Genomic DNA, 25,065 nt, shown 5'->3' with positions numbered 1-25,065 from the left:
CAATGACTTCCGTCATAACTACATGTCAACTAGCAGTTATTAGAGTATTAGTAGATTGTCTGCTTAATGTCTGATTGCTCTTAATGAACATGACTATAAGTAACTTTGCAACTACGTCAACTTATTCTAACCCTAACCCTACAAGTCTACTAATACTCTACTTATACTCCAATGAGAGTTAGTAGACATGTAGGTGCAACGTTACTTATAGTCAACAGAATGTGTTAAAGGGACCATCAAAATAATGTGAAACCTAAGTTTGTTTCTTGTCAAGGTTTATTATTTAAATGAGACCTCTCCCCCCCCTTTTTTCAGCAGGACAGTAGAACCATATCATTTTTTTTTTTAGTTCATGCCCTTCAAAATGCATTTTTATTGTATTTTATAAGTCAAGAAATGAATTGCATGTAATTTAATTCCAATGTCCTTGAATAACTGGATGGTTAGGATGCTTCGCACATTTGAACAGACCAGCGCTCTTCAGAGCATCTGATGCCTAGTTCTGCTTCCAAACCAAAATAATTCACAAAATGAAATGGCATGGATTTTGAGAGGGTCTCTCAAATGAGCATCATAATTTCATCACTGATGTAATTAAGAACTCAGGTGGATTCTGTGCCAGATTTCATGCACCCTCACACTGGTTTGCCAGGGCGATATTCCCATGAAGGACGGAAGCCAACACTCTCCTGCGAGGAATTAATTATCCTCTCAGAAGGACAGATTACCACTAACTTTAATAATCACAAGTAAAATGGGGATAAACTGTAATATGGTGCTTTTGCTGATCCAAGTGACTCAGTATGGGTTAAAAATTAGTACCTATGATTCAATGTTTTTTCTGAAGCATGACTTAAGAGGTTGCTAATGTGACCCGCTCGGGAAGCAGTCAGGGTGTCCACGTCTCAGTCAGTATGACAGAGAAGAAAGACATATGTCCACACATTAATCTTCAGTAGTTCATATTTTTTTTTAATAAGAAGAGTGGCCACATTGGATTTTGGCTGACTAATTGAGCATTTTAGGAAGGGTCTCGAGGAATACTTAGCTGGGAATGGGTTGCAAGTCCTGTGAAATATGTTTCGGCAGTCTCGGCTTAACAAATTAAAGTAGGAAAGACTGTCAGGACTGAGTTACCCTGGACCACATCAGGTCAAAAGTCAGTGTTATATGATGCACATATTGCTGGTTGATTCACCATCTGCTGTCAGTACTGCTTTAATAATATCAATTGAAATCTTACATACTGTAAGAATGTAAGATATTGCTAATATGCCTAGATTAATTAATACATCTACGGATAAGATAGTTGACCGTAAGCACTGAACAAAAAACATTATCTTGATCAGTATTTGATATTTTAATATTTTTTTTTGCATAAACCTGTAAATAAATTTGTTTAGATTTGTTACGTTTAATAAAATAATAATAATATAAAATCTTTTTATCTTATAAATCTAGTTAAGTAAATATATCTTGTTTTGGATTTTTTTTTTGTTTTGATTCTAAAATAAATAGAATAATTTTTCAAATATAAATATTTGTCTCCGTACTTATTCATGTAACTTTTTATATTTGTATGTATTTATTGCATTAATTGTATCAATCATTTAATTACAGACTTAAATTAAATAAAATCTTAATAAATGCAATATTATTAGATGCAATTTTGCAGATGTTCCATTTGTTTTTGTCTCCTCAGCGCTCTATGATTACTCCAGATCACTTGAAGAGATACGACAATTTTTTATAACTTCTTCAGTTACGATGCTTTTGGGAAACAGCCTGTAATTCTAAGATGATCTGTACAGTAGTTTTTTTTTGGGGGGAACACAGCCCAGAATCGTAACTTATCATTACAATAACCTTCTCAACCATAGATACTGGTAATCACCTATAGATCATCAAGGCCAAAGTTTTCGGTCTTTCCAAGTTCCCATGTAGCCTTGAGTTTTGTGAAGTGTGCGCTTAAAAACCGCCGACTGTCAAGTGTTCTGTTTATCTGTCATGCTTTGGGATTTGACAGGTTCTGGTGCTAATCTGACGTGCCTCCTGCAATCAGCCCTGATTGAAACACCTGTCTCTCAAACCAAGAAATGGACAAATCAGGTCTACATAGCAATCAGGAAGCCTCTTTAACAAATAGGTAACATGCTCTTAAGCAATCAAGTGGATCCACTAACAGCAAAATGAGAGACGCATTCATAAATGCTTCTTTCTTCAATATTTTAAGTGTGATGACCTCAAAGTATCAAAGGTATTTCTTTCAGTATGGTACCTAGTAGCCCGGCAGGATGATATGCAGAGTAATAGGCCTACTTTTAGAGACAAACGCTGAAGTCTTAAATGTTCACTCCAGCTGGGTCACTGGCATTTCTGGAGTGTAAATCTTCTTAGCGACAATGACAGGCTCTGCATTACTGTTTCAACCTTCTCTTTCTTCAACCCTCAACAGCAGTCTGCATTAATAAAAGTTCATTACGGTTATCCACACATTATTTCAAATGCATTTTCGCTGTTTTGTTAATAGTAAATGTGATGTATGGATCCACAGATCGAACCTGTTGTAGGGTACTTGGTAATTTCCAAGTAGGTCTGACATCAAATATTAGCAATATTATTGCAATATCTTTGCTGACGATATTTATATCTCACAATTCTGACTTTATTTCTAGCAATTGTGAGTTGAGGAAACAAGCTTCCATTATATCATGTTTATAGTAATAATGTTAAAAGTTTCACTCTTATTGTTCACTCAAATAATTGTTTCACACATATCATATACTCATAAGTTTCACCCATATTGACAACCATATTTAAATACGATAATTGACAGTTATGATCATAACGGATGAACAAAAAAAACATATATAGATATATATTGTGTTTCAAAATTGATCCACTTGTATAATTTTCTTTTTGCTGCCTAATAATTCTAATAATTGTGCTACCTTTAAGTGTTTTTTAAATGTTTCTTTTGTGTTTATTTAGTAAAAAGCAGTAAGAGGTCACGATAACTTGATTATCATTACTGCTGATTTTGCAGTAATCAATTTGAATGTTCCTTGTAACAATAGCTTGTCTATCCTGATCAGATATTTTTCATTTTTCAAAAGCAAATACAAATGTGTGTGTGTGTGTGTGTGTGTGTAATGTCATAAAAAAAAAACATTTCCAAGTCAAAACTGAAATATAGACAAAAACATATGATTAGAAATTATTAGAAGTCCTGATGTACATTTTATTTATTGTTATTATTATTATTATTATTATTATCATTATAAACCAGGACTGCAGTTCTATGTCTGTGGATTTAGATCAGCAGCAGGAACAGATGTGTTTGCATTTTGCTTTGTGATTTCACTGAAATCCCACAAATTCTACTTGATGCTTCCCCTGTGTTACTGTATAGATTCCTGCAGCAGTGCAAGCTATTTTATTAAGTGGTGGGGACAAAATTGGCCATTGCAAAAAGAACCCACAATCAATGTCACCTGTGAGGGAAGTACTTACAGATCGTTGTCTGTTTCTGTACGGGGCTTCTTTCCTCTCCTGTACACCATACATATTGTGACCACCACTCCTACAATCAGACCGCCAACCGCCACCACTCCCAAGACGCCAAATATACCGCCAGGAGGACCCTGAGGCATCGGCTTTTCTGCAGGAGAACAGAAAGAGAGAGAATTGTGAATTATCTCAATTAGTGCTTGATTCATCCCACCAGAAATAAACCATTTCAATCACAAATATGAGAGGATCCATGCTGACACAGCTCCAGCTGACCACAGATAATGAAAACATCACGGTGTTTACACTGTAGCATGAAGAAAACGCAGGGTGGAATTCTCTGTTTACTTCTTTTACTCAAATACATAATTCGCCAAACAATTAGACCTAAAATTGACAACATATTCCACAATGAAAGCAGCATACAAGTCAGTGTTATGCAAGGCATGGTACTTGCCTTGGTAGGTTAGAACTTAAAGAAGATGATGGCAGTGTTAGAAGCACAACAATGAAAAGGAAGTATAGCGACAGAGATTTTCTTCCGTATTTTGACGTAAATCCGAGTCTATTTGAAAGAGAAAAAAAATGGGCAAGGACTTGATTCTATGCAATTTAAGATGTGATTGTTGCACTCAAAAATGTATTCTTCATAAAGTCATTAAACGACATCAGGGCGACAACTATTTCATTTTTAGGTGAACTATTCAACTGGTTATCCATACCAAGTAAAGCAGGCAGCAACAGAACACTACAAAAAAGAAACACCTTTCACAAACATTTTCAGTTTTACGTGTGCAAGGCAAGATGAATAACACTTTAAAACATCATTGTCTCAAAGGTTGCGAGAGGCTATGTTCTCACAACCTTAGAGACTGAGAGCAAATATATGTGTGAATTTCAGTCAATGCTGTTGAGGTGTGAAGGTAAAAAGGTTTCTTCTGTAATCCTTGCATCAGAGCTGAAAGCAGCAGTTCCCTTTGTATTCAGCGGATAAAACACAAAAGCTATACTGCAGTGCGGTGATCCCCACAGGCTAATAATATTAGCTTCTAGCTAGATTGAGCCATTAACTTTTTCCTAAGTAAATAAGGTTGTTATGAGAAAGCAGTCAACCAACCACATAAATATTGTATAAGATCTGCTAAAAGAATCATGTTGTATATTAATTTTTATTTTTAGCATGTAGGCTCAGTAAAAGTGCATGAACTTACCTGCTCCCATTGATAGGACTGTACTTTTAGATCTTACTGTTTATGCAAAAATGGCAGCAAAAACAATCAAGACATAATGGATTCCAGCAAATGCACATTCGCTCATGTAACTCAACTGAGCAGCTGTTCGTGGGTGTTAAGCCACTGTTTTTTTTTTTTTTGGCAGAATATTGGGGCAAATATGTTATGAAGACTGCGGCAGCTGTTTCTGACTTTATGACTGGCCTCTAGTTTGTGTCAAAAACAGTCAATGTTGGCAGCAAATGTCAACATTCTACTGTCAAGGATATCACAAAAGCGGTGCAATGTGATTGATATCCAGCAGGGGGTGAGAGTGATCACAGTGGCACCATATGTGCTACAGTCAATCACGTCATAATTTGTCTACATACTGTAGACTAGACTACCGATCCAAATTATGTTCAGACGTGCACAACTTAGATTTAATCACTAAATACAGGAGATGACAGAATTATTGTAGACAGGAACCAGGCCAAGAAATGTAATATAACTGAACACAATAAGCGAAAGAAAAGCTCTTTGTGGCTGGGGTGATATATTTCTATCGCTCGTATCATAAATAACTTTTAATTCTTGCTGTTTAATGGTATTCTGGCTTGTTTTGCAAGAATTTGTGTGCTTCCATGGCTTTCTGGGTGATTGTGCTGTCATATACTGAGTGCTGAGTGTAATCGATTGGGTTGTTGGATTGATTTACATGCAAGTGCTTTTGCAGCCAGGAAAATTGTATTGCTCAGTGGTTGATCTTTCATAGTTCAAAAGACTTCATGGAGGCCTCAGGTACAATTCACTGAAATATCAGATTTGTCACTGTTTCTTAATTTTATTAAGAGAATGAACACTGAACAAAGGGAACTAAGGGCTTAAAGCCCCCCTGTAGTCAATAATGTAATCCCTTAAAACTCATCTTTGATCACCAAAAGGACATATTTTTACGTTTTTTCCTTGAAAACAATTTCTTCATGCCTTAAAATAGCTCGAATTTAACTCTACACCCTTCCCTAATTTAGTATACGCGGTTCTATGTGGATATGCAAATTAGGCCCACCTCCACTCACTCGCACCAGCTCAGAGATCCACTCCTTGATGATCACTCGTTGACGTGATTTGTTACAAGGTAGTTTGTGATGTCAGAAACACCAGCGATTTCAAACCGCGTCTTTGGTTCACACCCAAAATGCCGTTGTCGAGTTAATGAACGGCCAAAGAACATAAAAAAGGTGATTTGTTTTTATTTGAAAACGGTGTCATGTGAACGACCCCTAGAACACAGGCAAACGAGAACATGGAAAACTAAAACACAATCAAACTGAACAGAACTAAACATAACCCTAACTGTGCGTTCACACCAAACGCGAATAGCGCGTCAAATTCGCGTCTACCGCATCTAGTTGGACGCTTGAACATTTTGAATCCATTCGCGCGTTCAGAACGAAATTGAAAAGTTTGAAATTGAAAAGTTTCGAAATTGACGCGCGTCTGAGGCGAAATCCGCTTGTCTGTTTGCAAGATGGCTGATGTTGATCGAGTATTAATCGAGAGTTATCGCATCAGAGCGAGGATCACCCTTCAGGACACCAACTACAGGCAATCTATCCCAGCTGCAGAGCGCCTGTCCATCTGTCTTCGGTTAGAAAATGTATATGAAATTTTAAATACAGTATATTAAATATTGAAAAACTATCCATGTTTTTCAAACTGTGGTACGGATACCACTGTTGGTGCTCCTTCTAGTGATACTCACTAGTATTCACTTATGACTGATACTGATACTCAGTTAACTGCTATATTGAATATTATATTCTGCTATATTGCTATACTCCATTTTGAATGAGTGACTCTGGGCGGGAGTTTATCCCATCACTTCACCACGTGACAGCAGCAAGCAGGCTCCTGATTGGTTAATGCGGCGCGAACAGACGGCAAAGTTCAGGTTTTTCAACTCGGGCATCAGACGCGAATTCGCGTGAATGCACAAAAAGCACCAAATAAAATCATTTGCGCGTAATGCGCGTATCGCTGGACGCGCGAATGAGGCGAATTCGCGTCCACCGCGCTGCGCTAAACGCCTCATTTGCACCGCAGGACCTCCAGACGCGCATAAACGCATCTTTACATTGACTTAACATTGAAATCACTCGCGCCAGACGCTCTATTCGTGTTTGGTGTGAACGCAGCATAAGACACGCAGAAAGAGAGTATCGAGCAGGGGTTCTAAACTCTGGCCCTCTAGGTCCACTTTAGCTCCAACCTTGATCAAATTTACTTGCCTGTACCTTTCTAGTGAGCCTGAAGACCTTGATTAGCTTGTTCAAGTCTGTTTGATTAGGGTTGGAGCAAAACTCTGCAGGAAAGTGGAGCTCGAGGGCCAGAGTTGAGAACCCCTGGTATAGACCTTTAAAATTAAAATGGTTGTCTCGGAAAGAATTTGATGAGAAACACTGGAGTTCGTAATGTAATCTCTGACTTTTGATTGTAGCATTTGGTATCTTGGCAAATCTGAGCAGAGTTTGAAGCATTATTGAGATCTCTTCTGAAACTCTAGAGTAGGGTTCCTCAAATCTGGTCCTGGAGTGCCACTGCCCTGCAGAGTTAAGATCCAATCCTAATCAAAAACACCAGAACAAGCTTGTCAAGGTCTTCAAACTTGCTAGAAAATTACAGATACAGTAGGTGAGTTAAATCATGGTTTGAGCTAAACTCTGCAGGACAGGGCTGGATTCGAGGGACCCTGCTGTAGAGGAGAAACATTTGGGATTACTGAGTTGTTTTTTGTTTTTTTTTTAGATACTTGAGTCTGCATTTTCTTTTAATTCTCATTGCTGTCTAGAATAAACAACTGACAAATTCTAACTCTATTGGTTTTAAATGTAAGACTGGTGTTAAAGTGAATTTCTCTTTGCAAGTCTAGCGACCAACTCTGGGGTTCAAGCCAAGAAACACACTTGGATCTGATATTACATGTCTAGAAAAAAGTTTTTATTCCCTTTCAACAAGTAATTGGCATGTCCCAAATATGTGATACGAAATATAGATATGATGTGATCTAATTATATGACTGTCATTGTTGCTAAGAAAGGGTGGATCTGTCCTTGGATGAATCAGTGTTTTTCATTAAACTCTAATCCTCAATCACTGGCTGATCCAAGATCATGAACACAGATTTATAAAGTTTCACACTTGCCCAAAAAAATGTGTATGCATACTCGCTGATTCAATAGTACTAGAAAGGAAGGCAGAAAATAGAATAATGCATTCTCATGAATCTTTAACTGCTGAGTACTCCATCAAACATCAAGGCACAATGACTTCCAGAGATCCCGAATTGAATGGCAGAGCTGCATTAGGATTCCAACCTCAAACAGAATCTGCCAACCTCAATAATGCAAACCTGGGGCAGAATCAATGGCTGCTCCCCTAGTGCTGTGAGAATCTCTAAACACTTTCAAGACTCTACTGTGTAAGACTCCTATCTATAACCCCCATGATGTCTTCATTATTATCTGACCATGACTGTCTCTCCTGACAGGACGAGGCATCTGTCCCAGGGGTGTTTTTTTTCCCCCCAATAGCCTCTGATCGCTTGGCTGACTCTCTCTAGAACACAATGATGGACATTCGGAGCACCACTTCACATAACATCAAACAATGGCAGCACATGTCCCCAAACCCACAAACCGCCCCACACCGGCGCACACTTTGTGCTTGACACTCAGCGCGGACAGTTTAAGCAATTAAATGTCACTTTGGGAGGACTACTTTTGGGGCCCGCGCTGACCTCAGACGCTGTGCTTCCTGCTGGCTCCTTAAAAGTCATGCTGTCTGAAACCTCCAGTTGGAGGGAAAAATGCTTGCCACTTTCCGCAAATATGCCACACTTCAGTGTCCTTCAGATATTTTTAACAGCATCGGAAGCAGAAATCATGTATTTTTTATTTATTATTTTTTTGAGACAAACTAATTCAACTTAAAATTCAGCTGCTGCCTTAAATTTCTAAGTACAATCAAGTTGCCTGTAAGTGACTTAAACTCTTTTTTTTTTTTTGGCCTAATTTGATCTTTTATAGCTTAAAAACATTACGCCGAAATTGGTTAAATTATTTTGATAGCTTAAAGTAATGGAATAAGCTGCTGCCATTTTGCGACAATTGTTTTGTACACTGTAATAGATAAGATAACAAACAGGTATGATTTTAAAACGATTTTCATCTCAAATCAATTTCTTTCATCCCCATAATTATTTATATGGTGAAATACCATGTGGTATGACTGTACCATATCCCTTAAATGTCAGTCTAGTTTGAACTTTCTTTTAGCAACTGCTTTGCATTTAAAGAGCTAATAAAATATTTTGACTCAGATCAATATTTAATGTCTAATTATTTACATAATATAAAAATGTCACCCTTAGCCGATTGAAATGAGACAAATATTTAATGCATGCACAATAAACGGAGATGTTAAAATAAATTTAAATAAACAACAATAAAAAAGTATCTCTTGTTAGGCAGCATTTTAGCAACTAAATTAAAACATTAATCAAATAGATTAAAGACCTAACTGTTATCTATCAAAATATGTGCCCTTGTGTTTTTATTTAGGCTATGTAAATTTAGTTTAGTGCAGAGAGAAAATAACGGAATAAACAAAAGAATAAACGTTTTCTCATGCTGAGAGATGAGCAATGCCTATTTGTGTGAGGAAATCACAAATATTGTGTTGTAAAAAATAAAAAGAATGAGACAAAGTTTGAGAACGGTTTGTTGTTTTTATTTGAGCTTTCATGTATATTACATATTGGAACGTTGTTGTTCACGGTCAGGGACTATTTTTTTCTAGCGGAAGGAATGCTTTTATTGATTTAACTTCATGAAAGTTGCACTAATACATTTTTTTTTTTTTTTTTTTTACTTTAATATTGTGTGGTAACCGTTTTATAAAAGCAGTAAGGTACTCGAGGCAAGTGCTGTATCGTGAATAAGTAAAGGCTGAAGGGGTTGCTGCCCGTCAGCCGTTACTTATTCACGATACAGCACAGCCTCTCATACCTTATTGCTTTCATAAACCCCTTCAGAGTGATGCAAGACCATGTTCACCCGTCTGGGTTTATTCTGTGCATATATATAACAACCAGCTGGATTTACATTATCCCTGTATGTCCTCATGACGTATTAATGATGTCATATTTTGCAGTGTGGATATGTTAGATAAACTATTGCATTAACTTATTATGAAAAGTAAATAGTTTTAAACATATCAAATGTCTTTATCCCCCCTTAAAGTGACGATTATGGTCTGTCCTTCAGAAGTCTTGATGTTCTCAACAGAAACAACTAAAACCATAAAACACAGTCAAAAATGTAATTATATATCTGCTGAATGCTTGATTCTGATCGGTTGTAATTAGATGCCATTATTTATCAGGAAAACTTGGACCCTTTCATCAGCATGATGGGAAAATATAAATATTTTTTTTATAAATACTGTTTTTGACAAAGCTCAACCATTCAACTGAAGTTTTAGAGAGAAAAAAATAATATTTTTGTTCACTGGCCTTTTTTTGTGTGTGTGTGCGTGCATGTGTGTGTCTGTGTAAATAAATTACTTGAGTTTTGCATTTTTGTTTCCTATTCAAAATGGCACTTGATTTACCCAATCTGCAGATCATTTTAAGGCAACATACTGAGAAAAAAGGGCATAAAAGATACAGTAAGGAAAGAGAAAGTGCTTTTCTGCAACGAGTTTTATTCCTAAAACTGTAGTTGCCCTTTGGGCTTGCTTTCAATTGCCTTAATGCAGCAGCCAGACATCATTTTGTGTTATATAACATAACACACACAATGAAGAAAAGATTTCAAATGCAGTTTTTCTGTTAAGGACCCTCAGATACACTGTGGATACTGTAATTTTCTGATTTTCTCTTTTAAAATAGAGGGGTACAGGGATGATGCCAAAACCCGCCACTGGTTCCCTCGAGAAGGGTTTTTATAATGGGGTATTTACATGTATTAGTAAAATAAGAGCTATGGCAAACATAAGTTGACAATACTTGGGTGTTTTGTTCTACAACGTAACCTGCACACACACACACCCCAAACATTCTTATCAAGTTACTTATTATAAACATTTATAATAAAACTTTTTTTTTTTTTTTTTTTATAAAAATAACAGCTTCAAAATTTGCGTTTTCGATATGGATGTGTGTAATTTATATGTTAGAAATTATTTTACTTATAATAAAAAAAAAAAAAAAAAAAAAACATTTAAAATAACCGTAACTTCTGAGGGATCGACGTGGATCGGATTTGACGTCACGACTGCAGCACTCTGACTCTATACTGGGAGTGTCTCACCAAGAAGCCAATCAGAACATTTAAAAGCAAAAGCTTTTGGGATGATCAAATGAATTCATGCTGGATTACCAATACAAAACAAAATAACATGCAAACAAACTAAAAATTCTCTCTTGCTTTTTTTCTTAGCAAAGTATTATTCAATGAACAATGCAAAAATCACTTTAATGTCAAAAAATTATTTAATTTATATTAGATATGGTAAGGTATTTAGACTTGTTAACATTAAACTTGTTTTTAAAGAAACACTCCACCGTTTTTTGAAATAGGGCTTATTCACCTTCTTTCCTATATTTAGATAGGTGGGCAAATGCATTTTTGTCTCAGTGCATGCATTGTTTTAGCTAGCATGTCCTGAGTAAAAGTGATAAAAAAAAAAAAAAAAACCACCTAATTACTTCTTGTGGCCTGCGTATTCACAACGAGTACAAATAGCAATGCAGATTAACAATAGGCGATTTCCTATGCAGATATTGACTTGGGACTATATTAGGGGGAAGCACAGACGAAGCACTGCTACTTGGGTGCAGAGATATGCTAGCTGGCAACAAAGGATTCCATTCATTAAGCTAAGCTAAGCTAGCACCGACCCTGTCAAACTAAAACAATGCATGCACTGAGACAAAAATGCATTTGTCCACCTATCTAAATGTAGGAAAGAAGGTGAATAAGCCCTATTTCAAAAAACGGTGGAGTGTTCCTTTAAGAGTAAACTGCACTCAGTATTGTTAGTCATTAAGGAAATTACTTTTTGTAATTAAACACTACTTGCAAACTTTTCCTCCTTTAATTCACAAAATAAACTTTTCACTTTAAAGAGAGAGAAAAAGATAAAATCAAAAAGTCCAGTTGTGTAAAGAATTGTATGTTCCTGAAAAGGCTGAAATTACTCTGTCATCCTGGCGAGAGATGGAGCAAGGCTTTGTTACGGCAATTCTTATTAATTACCTTGTTCAACACCTAGCTCTATGAGGGATGGAAAAATCGATCCAGTTCTCAAAATGTATAGCTAAGCATACAGAGGGAAATTCAATTAGCCCCTGCAGGATGGTGTTACAGTGGCAAAGCCATGCATGCTGGAAGATTCAATTAAACTTGGGAACGCATTGCTGGGAGAGGGAACGCAGGATATATTGAAACAACTTTTTCCATTAAACTTTAAGGTATGATCTTTTTGATCAATGCCTGAGGATCTGGATTATGGAACACCTGTGCTTCAGGTTTGAAGATGCGAGATATTAAAAAGATGATTTTTCTTTCTTATGGGATTTCTTGCCTCAGATAAGGCGGGACATCCCAAAAAATAGTTAGTGGTATGTTGCTCATATTCTATACTCAAAAATACATTAACAATGAAATTCATACATACAATGATGTCTTCTATGATGAGCAGGATGATTATGTGCAACCAAAGCATATTGCTCCCAAAAAACGTAATAATATTTCTGAATTATTTATTGACGTTTGAAAAAAAATAAAATAAATAATAATAATAATAAGCTTTGTATTTTGAAAAGTATATATATTGTTTTGAGAATAATTATAAGATGTGCACATTAATTTCTTTTCTTTTCTTTTTTTTTAAGACAATATTTTAAAAGTTTTTCAGAAACAATCCGACTTGAATTCAAAGAGAACTAAAACTTAGAACTAATAATGTGTGTTTTAACCTGGACATTTATATGAATATTTATTGTTTTATTTATCATGGACACTCTCTTATGTAATTGATCCAGGAAGGAAAAATCACAAATTTAATATCTCCAATCTTCTCCGAGACAGCAATGAGATTCATGTAGAGCAAAATGGAGTTTTTTGCTGAGACCCAAGTCTTAGGGTCCGTTTACACGACACTGTTTTCAACTTAAAAACGTAAAATTATGTATGCGTTTTGAGCGTTTAATCACAACAACAGCCTTTTGGGGTCTGAAAACGCAAACTTTTGAAAACGAAATTTAAAGTGCAAGTTTTTGAAAAAGATAGCGTTACCATGTAAACTACAAAAATGCTAATCTGTGAATACGGTGAAGTCATACGCACGCGTGTAACGTGTTCAGTCTATAGGTGTTTAATGTTTCTTTACGAAGTGACATCGCCAACTACTGGTCTGGCAGTATAATACAGCAATTTTAGTTCTATTTGCGGATCTGTGTGAATGACAAACGGATCGTTTTGACAATGGTGTCGTCTTTATGAGAAGGTAAAAACTTTTCCGTTTTTAGTACATCGTTGTCGTGTAAACGTACCTTTAAAACAAAAGTTTTAACAAAAGATTGAAGACCATGAGATTTATAGGGCCTATGAACTCCATGTCAGCAATCGTTTAAACTTCTAAGGAGAAACACAGTGGCTGCTTAAATAAAACACAGCTGAGAACTCCATCAAGTCTTCACATCAATGAAATCCCTGAGCAATAAAGCTTTCCTATGTGATGGCACGTCAGACTTAACTTTTCTAATCAGCACATAACCTGAATCTTTAGTGCCATCTAGAAAGAGATACATAAAGTTCACAGCAGCAGAAATGACACTGCAAACACTTTAAGGCCAAACCCCAGGGACTCAATATTATTCTTTGTTGTGATAGCATGCGGTATAAAGGGCATTGAATTATGTTGGAGTTAAATAATGGCCTATCAGTGCAACTGCATTACAGACAACAGGCTCTTTTCTGCTGTAAGAGCACCAGGCCTGCCCAGAGCTGTGATCAATAGGTTTGTAATGTGCTATAAACTTTCAAAAGCCGCTGGCAAGCAAGTGCAATGGTCTCCCACCCATCTCCAGAGCATGACAGCCTGTTTGTCGATCATAAACGGAGAATCACAGGGGCCGTTTTTTGACAGCCTTTCTGCTATGATTGCTCAGTTATGGGCGTTCGGTGAGCAAACTAATTGAAAATTCTATTTGTTTTGACATTTGTAGCCATGAGACAACAATAGAAAGTCCATTTGTGGTAACAACTGAGTTACCACAAGAGAGGATCTGATGAACTTTTATGGCACTACTGGAACACTTCACAATTCTTCCACACTCTTAAAGTTCTATAAAACCTTTATGGTTTAATGTGAATAAATGTTCTATTGTGTATAGGGCCCTTTAAAATATATAAAATTCTCTGTTCTCTTTTATCCATTTTAATATTTCTGGATTCTGTTTGATGGTTTAATTAAATGTGAAGAATCAAAAGGTATTTTTAATAAATTGAATTTATTTTAACAATTGAATTTATTAAAATTTTTACAATAACATGGCCTTTGAAAAGTGTTTTTTTTTTTTCTTTTCTTTTTTTTCTCGGGATTGTCTGTTTACAGCTCACCAAATATCCAGTCTTGTTAGCAGAGGCTATTTACACTAATTCTGTCCACCATTGTTTGATTGAGCCATACAAAATGACAAAAGAAATCCAGTTGGGTACTGGAGCAGTGGTGTGAAGAGTAAGGCGATTGACGTAAGCTTTTGATGCAACTGACCTGAGTTCGAATCCGCCTTTTTCTAAACTCATTTTTCCTTTTCCCATCGCATATCAGCTTGGAGAATCATTTATTATAAATAGAATTAAGAAGATCTTTGAAAAGTGGACAAGTGCCTAACTAGTATTTAATAGAGGGAATAAAACGGGTAGGGTTAGGGGTAGGGCTTTAAGAACAGGGACAAAGAAAAGGACAAGTAATGTCCCAATGAGGCAGCATCCATTTATGATTTTAACAAATATAATCATATACACTGAATATGTTATTATACTGTTTTATAATTTACTACAATACACTGAGGTGCAAATGGTATCTGGCACTATTTCACTTATAAATACAGTGAGGAAAATAAGTATTTGAACACCCTGCTATTTTGCAAGTTCTCCCAATTAGAAATCATGGAGGGGTCTGAAATTGTCATCGTAGGTGCATGTCCACTGTGAGAGACATTAAAAAAAAAAAAAAAAAAAAAAAATCCAGAAATTACTATGTATGATTTTTTAACTGTATGATACAGCTGCAAATAAGTATTTGAACACCTGAGAAAATCAGTGTTAATATTTGGTACAGTAGCCTTTGTTTGCAATTACAGAGGTCAAACGTTCCCTGAAGTTTTTCACCAGGTTTGCACACACTGCAGGAGGGATTTTGGCCCACTCCTCCACATAGATCTTCTCTAGATCAGTCAGGTTTCTGGGCTGTCGCTGAGAAACACAGAGTTTGAGCTCCCTCCAAAGATTCCTTGATATGCTTCTTACAGAGCCACTCCTTGGTTATCCTGTCTGTGTGCTTCGGGTCATTGTCATGTTGGAAGACCCAGCCTCGACCCATCTTCAATGCTCTAACTGAGGGAAGGAGGTTGTTCCCCAAAATCTCGCAATACATGGCCCCGGTCATCCTCTCCTTAATACAGTGAAGTCGCCCTGTCCCATGTGCAGAAAAACACCCCCAAAGCATGATGCTATCACCCCTATGCTTCACAGTAGGGATGGTGTTCTTGGGATGGTACTCATCATTCTTCTTCCTCCAAACACGTTTAGTGGAATTATGACCAAAAAGTTCTATTCTCCTCCCGTGTAGTTCTGGGCTGATTTCTCACCTTTCTTAGGATCATTGAGACCCCACGAGGGAGAATAACAGCTTTGAGGGTCAGAATTCTAGCTGATAGACAGGTGTTCAAATACTTATTTGCAGCTGTATCATACAAATAAATAGTTAAAAAATCATATATTGTGATTTCTGGATTTTTTTTTTTTTATTTAGATTATGTCTCTCACAGTGGACATGCACCGACGATGACAATTTCAGACCCCTCCATGATTTCCAAGTGGGAGAACTTGCAAAATAGCAGGGTGTTCAAATACTTATTTTCCTCACTGTACTTGTTTTTTAGTTGTTTTTTATTTTTTTGTGTTGTCTGTTTTAATTTTTATGGAATGTGTGTTATGATCTAATACAAATGTATTATCAAAACAGTGGCAATCAAATTGATACATAGAACTTTTAAAATGTATTCAAATGAAATTTGAACAATTCCTTTCATTGTTTGGCAAACATAGTGAGTAATAAACAAAGTTTACATTAAAACGGAAATTGTGTGAAATTTGCACATGCCATTATTTTTGTTCTCATTACATTGAGTAGTATATTCTACAATATTAACATATTTCTGTCATCATTTCTTCAAGTTTTTTATTTATTTTTTAATTCTCAAACCTTTATTTTGGCGTTTGGTTGTAGTGAAGGCCTTTGAGTTTCTGTGCCTGACGATAGTTTTATCAAATAAAATGGTGAAATGCTCATGTAAAGTGCTCTCTCAGAGCAGATCTGGAGGTAAAGTTTGTGTGTTCATCTTCTCATATAGTGAGACAGCAGATGCTAAAAACACCACAAGCATCATGCATGCATGAGTATGAGTAGCAGACCAAACTGTGCCGCTCATTCACTCTGAGACGCGCAGACTTCATATATAAACTGCAGTCTTTTTGCAGGTTAATACTCACAGACACTAGTCCATAATGGCAATTTGATTAAGTGTACAGCCCTACTTTCAAATTACTCATCCAAATGTTGCCAAATTCTGTGAATAGCTGCATTTTACAGTAAATTACTTGATTTCATCCATGTTTTCTACATCGCCCTAGGCTTTAACAATATTCCCAGTCTGTGCTTTCAAGACACATTTAAGCTATACCAAAAGATTAAAAAAGAGAGCAAATATTAGAAACCCACCTAAGAACTTATGTACCCAATATTTGTTTTCCTAATAATTGTTTTTAAGAAAAAGAAAAGAAATGCCACTTCTGACCGGTCTCAGAGGGTGAAAAATTGCCATTGATTTTCAATGAGAGCGGAGAGTTCACCCATATATAGACCTGTGTAGTCCCTGGCAGTAGAGTGATGTCTCTGACCTTGATGATTAGTGATGCCGCCTCCTCCTGGGTGGTAGACACCTCCATCACATGTCAAACCCCTCGGAGCTGCTCTCTGGCCTCAGCTCCTTAACATTTCGTCATGGAAGGCCCTTTGTAAGTTAACATTCATTCGTATATAGTTTTCATGGCTGAATTGTTACATGGATATATTAGTCCATGTGTGACTAAACTACCAGAAAATACTATGGTAATACCATGTTTGGACATGAGCTACAATGACAAATGTATTCTTTGAAGTACCTAACATGGTATATGAATACACAATGTATATTTTTAAGATTCAAGTCTGGTCAATCCATCTCAAGTGGAGAGTGACTGATCTTTCTTTATGTCCTTCTTTCGAGTGTATATATATAATACGTACACAATTGTACTTGTGATGTGGAGAGGTTGGGTACGAACCCCGTAATAGACGAGTCACGATAAAAGAGCTTGAAGACAAGAGTTCAAAAACAAGCTAAAATGTCGTGGTTACGATTGCTTTTTTATGTCACATTTGCTTTTGTTAACACTATCAGGTAGTTTTAGGGTTTAGTGTAGGTGTACGTAATTTTAAAATGGATAATTGAGCTTTTCGTGTCACTCACCGGACATTTCTACTCAGAACTGCGGTGATGCATACAAACTCCATTGTAATAAAACGGTGACATTTCACTTTGAAACTGTCGCGAAACGTACGCAACGTATTTTGCATTTTGCAAAAATGTTGCCACAGCACAGGTACGTTTATCTAATGAGCCTGGGCTGACATATACATACATACATATATATATATATATATATACACACAGTATATGTATGCTACCAAAAAAAAAACTAACTATGAACAACAAAAATGCAGATACGAATAGTTTATTAAAAGATATTAAAAGATGAACATTTTTCTAATGGCACTTTCAAGTACAGCACACAGTGTGCCAGATATCAATGTGAGATCCAGCTTCTAGACACCACATGACCTATCAGTTTCTCACTCTGCAGATGTGAACTTGTGCTCTGTATCTTACTTCATGCTGAGAAGAATCAGATTGTGGCAGGGTTGGATCAAGGGAGAAACGCTGGTATATTAATGTATGATGGTCACAGCAGGCTCTTTCCCCTTCAGTGTGATACAGGCCCCAGCGCCGGTCACAGTTCTCCCAGGGTGGCAAAGGCTGGGCCAAGCAGATTTGCATTTGTTTATCATTTGAACTTTCTGCGTTATTAATTCTGCCGTCATTCTCAATCCCACTTCACTGCAAGGAATCCGCCACTGGTTAGCAATGTGTTCCTGTTTGTGACCACTTCAAGTTGTGATTGATTATTGATGATATCATATGGTTTTGACATAAACAGTATTTCCTGTTTAGTATTATATCTGTGATTACGATCGTAACGAGATAGTCATGAGCAACCACTTTTTCCGTTGGATCCTTAATTAAAAACACATTACCCCTTTTTCAAAACCTAGTAAGCTGGCTTACTTGCAACTGCCTTCATAGTCAGTTGCGTTCAAAGGCATCACTGTGTGTGTTCGTAAAAACTGTGTTTGTTTGTTTTAAAATGTATGAGGTGGAAAGGTGAGCCTTTTACCCCACACATGGAGTAAAAGGCACAAAGTATTGATACAAATACTTTAGCTAAAATAATATGTTAAAGGGTTAGTTCACCCAAAAAAATTACAATTCTGTCAGTAATTACTCAGTCATGTCGTTTCAACCCCGTAAGACTTTTGTTCATCTTCGGAACACAAATTAAGATATTTCTGATGAAATCTGAGAGCAGTCTATGAAGGAGTGAGCCAGCTCTCAGATTTCATCAAAAATATTTTAATTTGTGTTCCAAAGATAAACGAAAGTCTTACCGGGTTGGAACAACATGAGGGTGAGTAATTACTGACAGAATTCTCATTTTTGGGTGAACTAACCCTTTAATACTTGCTTAAAACGATCACTTTAGCACAGTTTGTACTTTTTTAATTTTATTTAGATAAATAAAATAATTCATTTTTGTTCAGTAAATATACTGTCATTAAAATATGTTCATGTTAAAAATACAGAAACAAAATTTTAAAAAGTAAAGATTCTGAAAGCATTGAAGGAGATACCATGATAATTTAATATAGATTTACAGTAGTAACAATACATATGATCTTTTATTATGTGATTGAAATAATCACCATTTTATAATGAAACTATTATATTTAAAAATATGACATAAATCATAAGGTGGACACCCAATATGATATATGATATTTACCATCTGAATCTAACATGTCATGCCAACAAATGTAAAAATCAGCCAGCTATGTATTATCATGTTAATTTATTTTTCCTTTTACCCCAATACTTTTACATATTCTTCCATTATTGAAAAACCGTGGTACTCATTACCTTGAACAAATTTTAAAAATATTAACATGACTTTTGTCTCAAAATATAGTCAATTTGTTACATAAATCTACATTTTTACATAAATCTATTTTTAAAAAACAATGAAAAGTAGATCAAATTAGCACAGAATCAACTTTGCTTTGCTGTCCGCAATCGTGTCAAGGATCAGCCAAATTCTCACGTGCACAACGTGCAAAAGTGCTGAGATGAATTTTTGTGCCATCTAGTGGTTTAAAAGAGAATAAAGTCAAATGCGCCTTTAGCCTCTTTTAGCCTCTTATCTTTACACCTCTGCTAATCTGGATGTACTACATTCGTGTTGTCATTGTCATGTGACCTACCAGGATCAGTTGCATCAATTCACTGCCATTCACAAATCCTCTCCTGTGGCCTCATGGGATAGTAAAGTGTCCATAAGATGCACACTTCAGAATCTAATAGTACATCATCCGTGTTTTTTGCCTACTGCTTTATGAATACTAATTCGAACATAACTCTTTTTATATACTGGTTTTTTTTTTTTTGTCTACTATATAATAGACATGGATGCCGCCATGGCTTTGGAATGCTATTATTCTTCCTAGGACTGTGTCAGATCATGTTAAGTATAGGCGCTACATGCATGCAAACATCTTGAATTATTAGGCACACTTCCTTGTCAGTACATCTCATGCAGAGCATGTACCTTTGGTGTGAGAATGAGAGGGGGAAGGCATTGAAATTGTTATGTGAAGAGTTCTGTCAACCTACATTTGGGTATTTTCCATCCTGGCCTTTTACCCTTGTGCTAACATTTTTTAAAGGTTCAAAGTGGCAAGGCTCCACTGTAACATGTTAGTCACACATTCTAGTATGAGTCGCGCATTAAAATGAGAGGCCCAGAAATCAGCTTGGCCCACCTGGACCAGACCTCTTCCAACTGACTAACAGTCTGTCACCATGACTGGCATGCCAGTGGACTTAAATGGAAACCGGTTTGTTGATCTACTGAATGTTATTTTCTCACGTTTTCATTTGTGTCCATGTACAGAAATCGAAATGTTAAATGTAAAATTTAATGACTGTAAAATGTTGTGTGTGTGTATATATATATATATATATATATATATATATATATATATATATATATATATATATATATATATATATATATATATATATACAGTATATATATACATACACACACACACACACACACACAGGGCCGGTTCTAGACATTAGGAGGCCCTAGGCAAAATTCATGTTGGAGGCCCCCCACCCCCAATAAAAAAACACTTGAAACAAAAATGATTCCTAACCTTTTTATTTATACAACATTTAATTTTAAAAGCAGTATATTTTTACTTACACAGTACATAAGTTTGGACACATTACTATTTTTAATGTTTTTGAAAGAAGTCTCTTATGCTCATCAAGCCTGGATTTATTTGATCAAAAATACAGAAAAATAATATAGTGAAAATAGTTAAAATTTAAAATAATGGTTTTCTATTTTACTATACTTTATATTTCTGTGATGCAAAGCTGAATTTAGTGCCACGTGATCATTCTGATTTATTATGTTAGAAATGGTGCTTAATATTTATTTTATAACCTGTGATACTTTTTTTCAGGATCTTTGATTATTAAAAAGTTGTTTTAAAAAAGTCTTCACTGTCACTTTTTATATATTTAACACATCCTTGCTGAATATTCCTGTTTTTTTTTCTCTGTATTTTTGATCAAATAAATGCAGGCTTGTAGAGCATAATAATAAACTTCTTTCAAAAACATTAAAAATAGTAATGGGTCCAGACTTTTACCGGTACTGTATGTACATATTAATCAAACTTTATCTAAGGTAATCTCTTTTTTGTTTAATGAAGATGTTATTGTTGTTGTTGTTATTTTGCTGTTTTATTCAATTTATTCACAGTTCCAGAATCCCACTTCAGTAGATGAGCATAAGTGATTTTATATTGCATTGCTACCTTAAATATGCTATACACAAATCAAGTGGAAGAGAAAGACACGATCGCTACTGAGCAGAAAAAAATATATAAAGTGATATTATTGGCGTAATGTCAGGAATCTAATCATCAGCAGAATTTAGAAGATAGACCCATAGATATGAGATCCTTTATTTGAAACATTTAAAAATGTTGTAGTGTGTTGGCTTTTTAACTTAGAATACAGACGTCTTGTCTTTTAATTGTGTAGCTTTTTTACTAGTCAGCTCCCGACGCGATGTTATTCATTGTACGCGCAAATTCAAAGCGTCGCGTCTTGGGCACGTTACGCTCGCGCTCTTTTAAACTCGTAATAAAGCGGTGAATGATTTTTCCAGAAATGACGCTGATCTACAGTACAAGTTTATATTTAGAATACATTGCAATCACTCCAAAATAGATGACGACAACTCACACACCTGCATTATGAGATGTGCTTCTTTGTGTGCTTATTAGGCTTTTGCCTCGCAGCACCTGATGGATGCGTTCTTTACACATACTTTCAGAAGCCGGCACCCGCTTTGTAACGGACACATTAATTGGTTTAACTGTAGTAATGTAACAGTCTATGGTTAAGATAAACATCGTCACTATTTTTAGTTAATAAATAAATATTGAAATAAATTGTAGATAGGACATTTGTACATTTTTTTTTTTTTTTTTGTCCCTCTGTCTGGGCCCCATCCCGCCAATCGGGCCCTAGGCACGTGCCTAGTTTGCCTTTGCGTTAATCCGGCTCTGCACACACACACATAGAGCATATGATTTTATATATGTGACTTTTTAGTCTTTAAATGATCCAGAAAATCATTAGATTGAAATATAAATCTATTTTAAACATTATAAATGCCTTTACTGTCACTTTTGATCAACTTAATGTATCCTTGCTAAATAAAAGTTATTTCTTAAAAAAAAAAAAAAAAAAAATCTTAGTAACCCAAACTTATGAACCGTAGTGTATAAGTGACCGTATAGACAATTATAATGTTACAAAATATTTCTATTTCAAACATTAAAAATTCTGAAAATAATCAAGGTTACCATAAATATTAAGCAGCAAACAAAACATTTTCAACATTGATAATACAAACGATTATTGATAAATCAGCACCAAATCAGCATATAACAATGATTTCTGAAGAATCATGTGACACTGAAGACTGGAGTAATGATACTGAAAATTGAGCATTGACATCACAGGAATAACATACATTTTAAAATATATTAAAACGCATAAGAGACTTCTTTCAAAAACATGAAGAAAAAAAAAAAAAAAAAGATCTTAAAGGGGTACTTCACCCCTGGAAAGATGAATGTGTATTTAAAATAGGTCATTTATGTCGAAGAAATGTGAAATTATTTTTGAATTTGGAGCTTTCTAGACTGAGAAAATCCAGAAAATGTATTTTTGGCTTATGTGAATGAAAGACAACAACTCCCAGAATGCACTTGCTTCGCTGCACTACGAGGCCACTCTGGTAAGAGAGCGCAGTTGAAAACAACAAGGCTAGGCTGCTTGTGAGACTCTGTGACGGGTTTGCCCGGGATTTCGAGATCGACCAAAATGTCCGGGATTCGGCTTTTGCGTTCTACAGTCGCCATTCATTATGTTTACTGTGGCGAGCAGGACGAGGCTGACGGCCGCGGGAGAACGGCGCGAGGCCGGTGGCGTCATTACTGAGACGCGCCAGTCTCGTATCTCTCACGGAGGAGCGGGAATTTTCTTAGCAATGTTAAAACGCACATCAACCGATCACTTGTTTAGCGTTCATGTAAACACTACATTCAGATTCACCAATCGGAATGAATTCAGTTAGATTGAAACAAAAGGTGTGCATGTAAACAATGAATGGCGACTGCAGAAAGCAAAAGCCGAATCCCGGACATTTTGGACGATCTCGACGGCCGGACATGTCTGGGAAAAAGAGGATGGTAACCCCTACTACTCAGGTTTCTCCTACTACTCAGCTTTCTCCACAGAACAAGAGCCTGCTAGCTTAGCTTCCAAAGAAAGCTTAGCTTCCAAATTCACTGTGTGTACATTCTGTGAGTGAGATCCCACCCTCTATGGGCGGGTTGAACACATGCGGGACAGCTCCTCCTACTGGCTGTAGTCTTTAGCCTCTGGCCAAAAAATCCTCCGATGACGCAAAATGACGATTTTTGCGTCATCGGAGGATTTTTTCCAGACAAAAAATGCATCTCTCGTCTCAGGGGGATATGAGGGTGGAAAGCACGGTAATTCGAAAATACTACAGGTTTTCTACTAATACAAAGCTTAATGCTAAATCCTGAAGTATCCCTTTAATTATACCAAACTTTTGCCTGGTAGTGTATGTTGCATATTGTATTCTATCGTCACAATATTTGACACAAGAAGGCTGTATTCAAATGATGCACCATTAAATAGCAGGGTGCATCTACAAATGTGTAAAAACACACTTCCATCTGGATTAATGTGGTGCACATTAGACAAAACAGCTTTTTCTAAGCTTTTAATACTGCGCCAAGCACATCGCCAACGGAAAATGCTCCAGCTGGCTCGAATTGTTTTCCAAAGGGTGAACCTGGTGTTCGTCTCCAATGCTTACCACAAGACACTGAACCAATGGCTTCTCCATACCTCGCTCCAGAGCTCCTGGGCACCTGGAGCGAACAGACTGAAAGTTTAGTAACTTAGTCATGCCATCATGGCAATGAAAAGAGAATATGTTTGCCAATGATAGCCACCTGTTCCTTCCAAAGACTACAGTGATGGGTATGTTATTACAACCTCACACTCCTGGTGCCAAGACACTGAGAACTCCATCAAAAACAGAACCGTCTCAAGAGAGGGAAAAGAAGCATGGGTGAGGAATCGTGTGGGCATGAAGAAGATCTGCAAGCAATTTATGCAGAGTAGCATTGCTCCTTTTTATTTCCCCTTGTTTTTTTCCCATGTGGGCCAAATACCACAGGCCCCAATAAAGAAACAGAAATGTGGTTTAATGAAGTTCATAAATCTGTGTTATTCGCTGCCAACTCCGAGCGCCACTTAAAGCGTCTGCAGATCCTTCCCTTCTCGTTCACCCCATGCTAAATCCACGCTCTCATTAAAGTTACACATTTTCAAGCCTGTCTCCTTCAGAACCACAAGGTCTTGATGTCATCCTGTTTTCCACTGCCGTTTCCCCACTAACTCTCCATGCAGTAAGACAGGCTGACTCGTCCTGGCCATCCTGCCCTTTCGGTCTCAGTTCCTAAGGCCTCCTGGGAGAGCGACTCTGATTGTTTTTGATAGTTGTTCTTCACTACTCTGCAGAGGGCAACACTTCATTAAGGACAAATTGCTAACACCTGGTATGTGTTTATTAAGACAAAACCAGCCACGTTATTGGCTTCTGAATCCTCTGGTACAAGGGGAGAAGCACCTGAGGCCATTCAGCCTCTTTGCGGCCCATAAACAAATAAATCGCAATAAAAGAACCACCCAGCTGCTATACCCTTGTTACGAGACGGTAGGGCTTCTAATAATGTCGGAAATTTTTCTTTTACAAGTTTTTTTTTTTAATATGAAGGCATTTTGTTCCAGTAACACACTGTACAAAAGACACACCATAGCAGTGTTTTTTTTTTTTTTGTTTTTTGACAGTGCTTCTGGGCTTTCTGTTCACAATGAGTAACACTTTTGTAATTAAATCCGTACTTTAAGCTTATGAACAACCCA

General features: G+C 36.4%; 1 protein-coding gene across 1 annotated transcript in view; it reads right to left on the bottom strand.

Moving 5' to 3' along the window:
- Positions 1-25,065, bottom strand: part of nectin1b (nectin cell adhesion molecule 1b) — a gene marked incomplete at its 3' end in the record, with an annotated part of 250,842 nt that overhangs the window by 62,993 nt on the left and 162,784 nt on the right. The window contains exon 6 of the mRNA XM_081372830.1: positions 3,514-3,661. Coding sequence (XP_081228956.1) covers positions 3,514-3,661 — 148 coding nt within the window. The remainder of the gene's footprint in view (positions 1-3,513; positions 3,662-25,065) is intronic.

This window comes from Scardinius erythrophthalmus (genome assembly GCF_964197995.2).
Source record: "Scardinius erythrophthalmus genome assembly, chromosome: 8".
Lineage (NCBI taxonomy): Eukaryota > Metazoa > Chordata > Actinopteri > Cypriniformes > Leuciscidae > Scardinius > Scardinius erythrophthalmus.
Note: the sequence above shows the minus strand (reverse complement) of the source record. Positions and strands in the feature narration are given on the sequence as shown.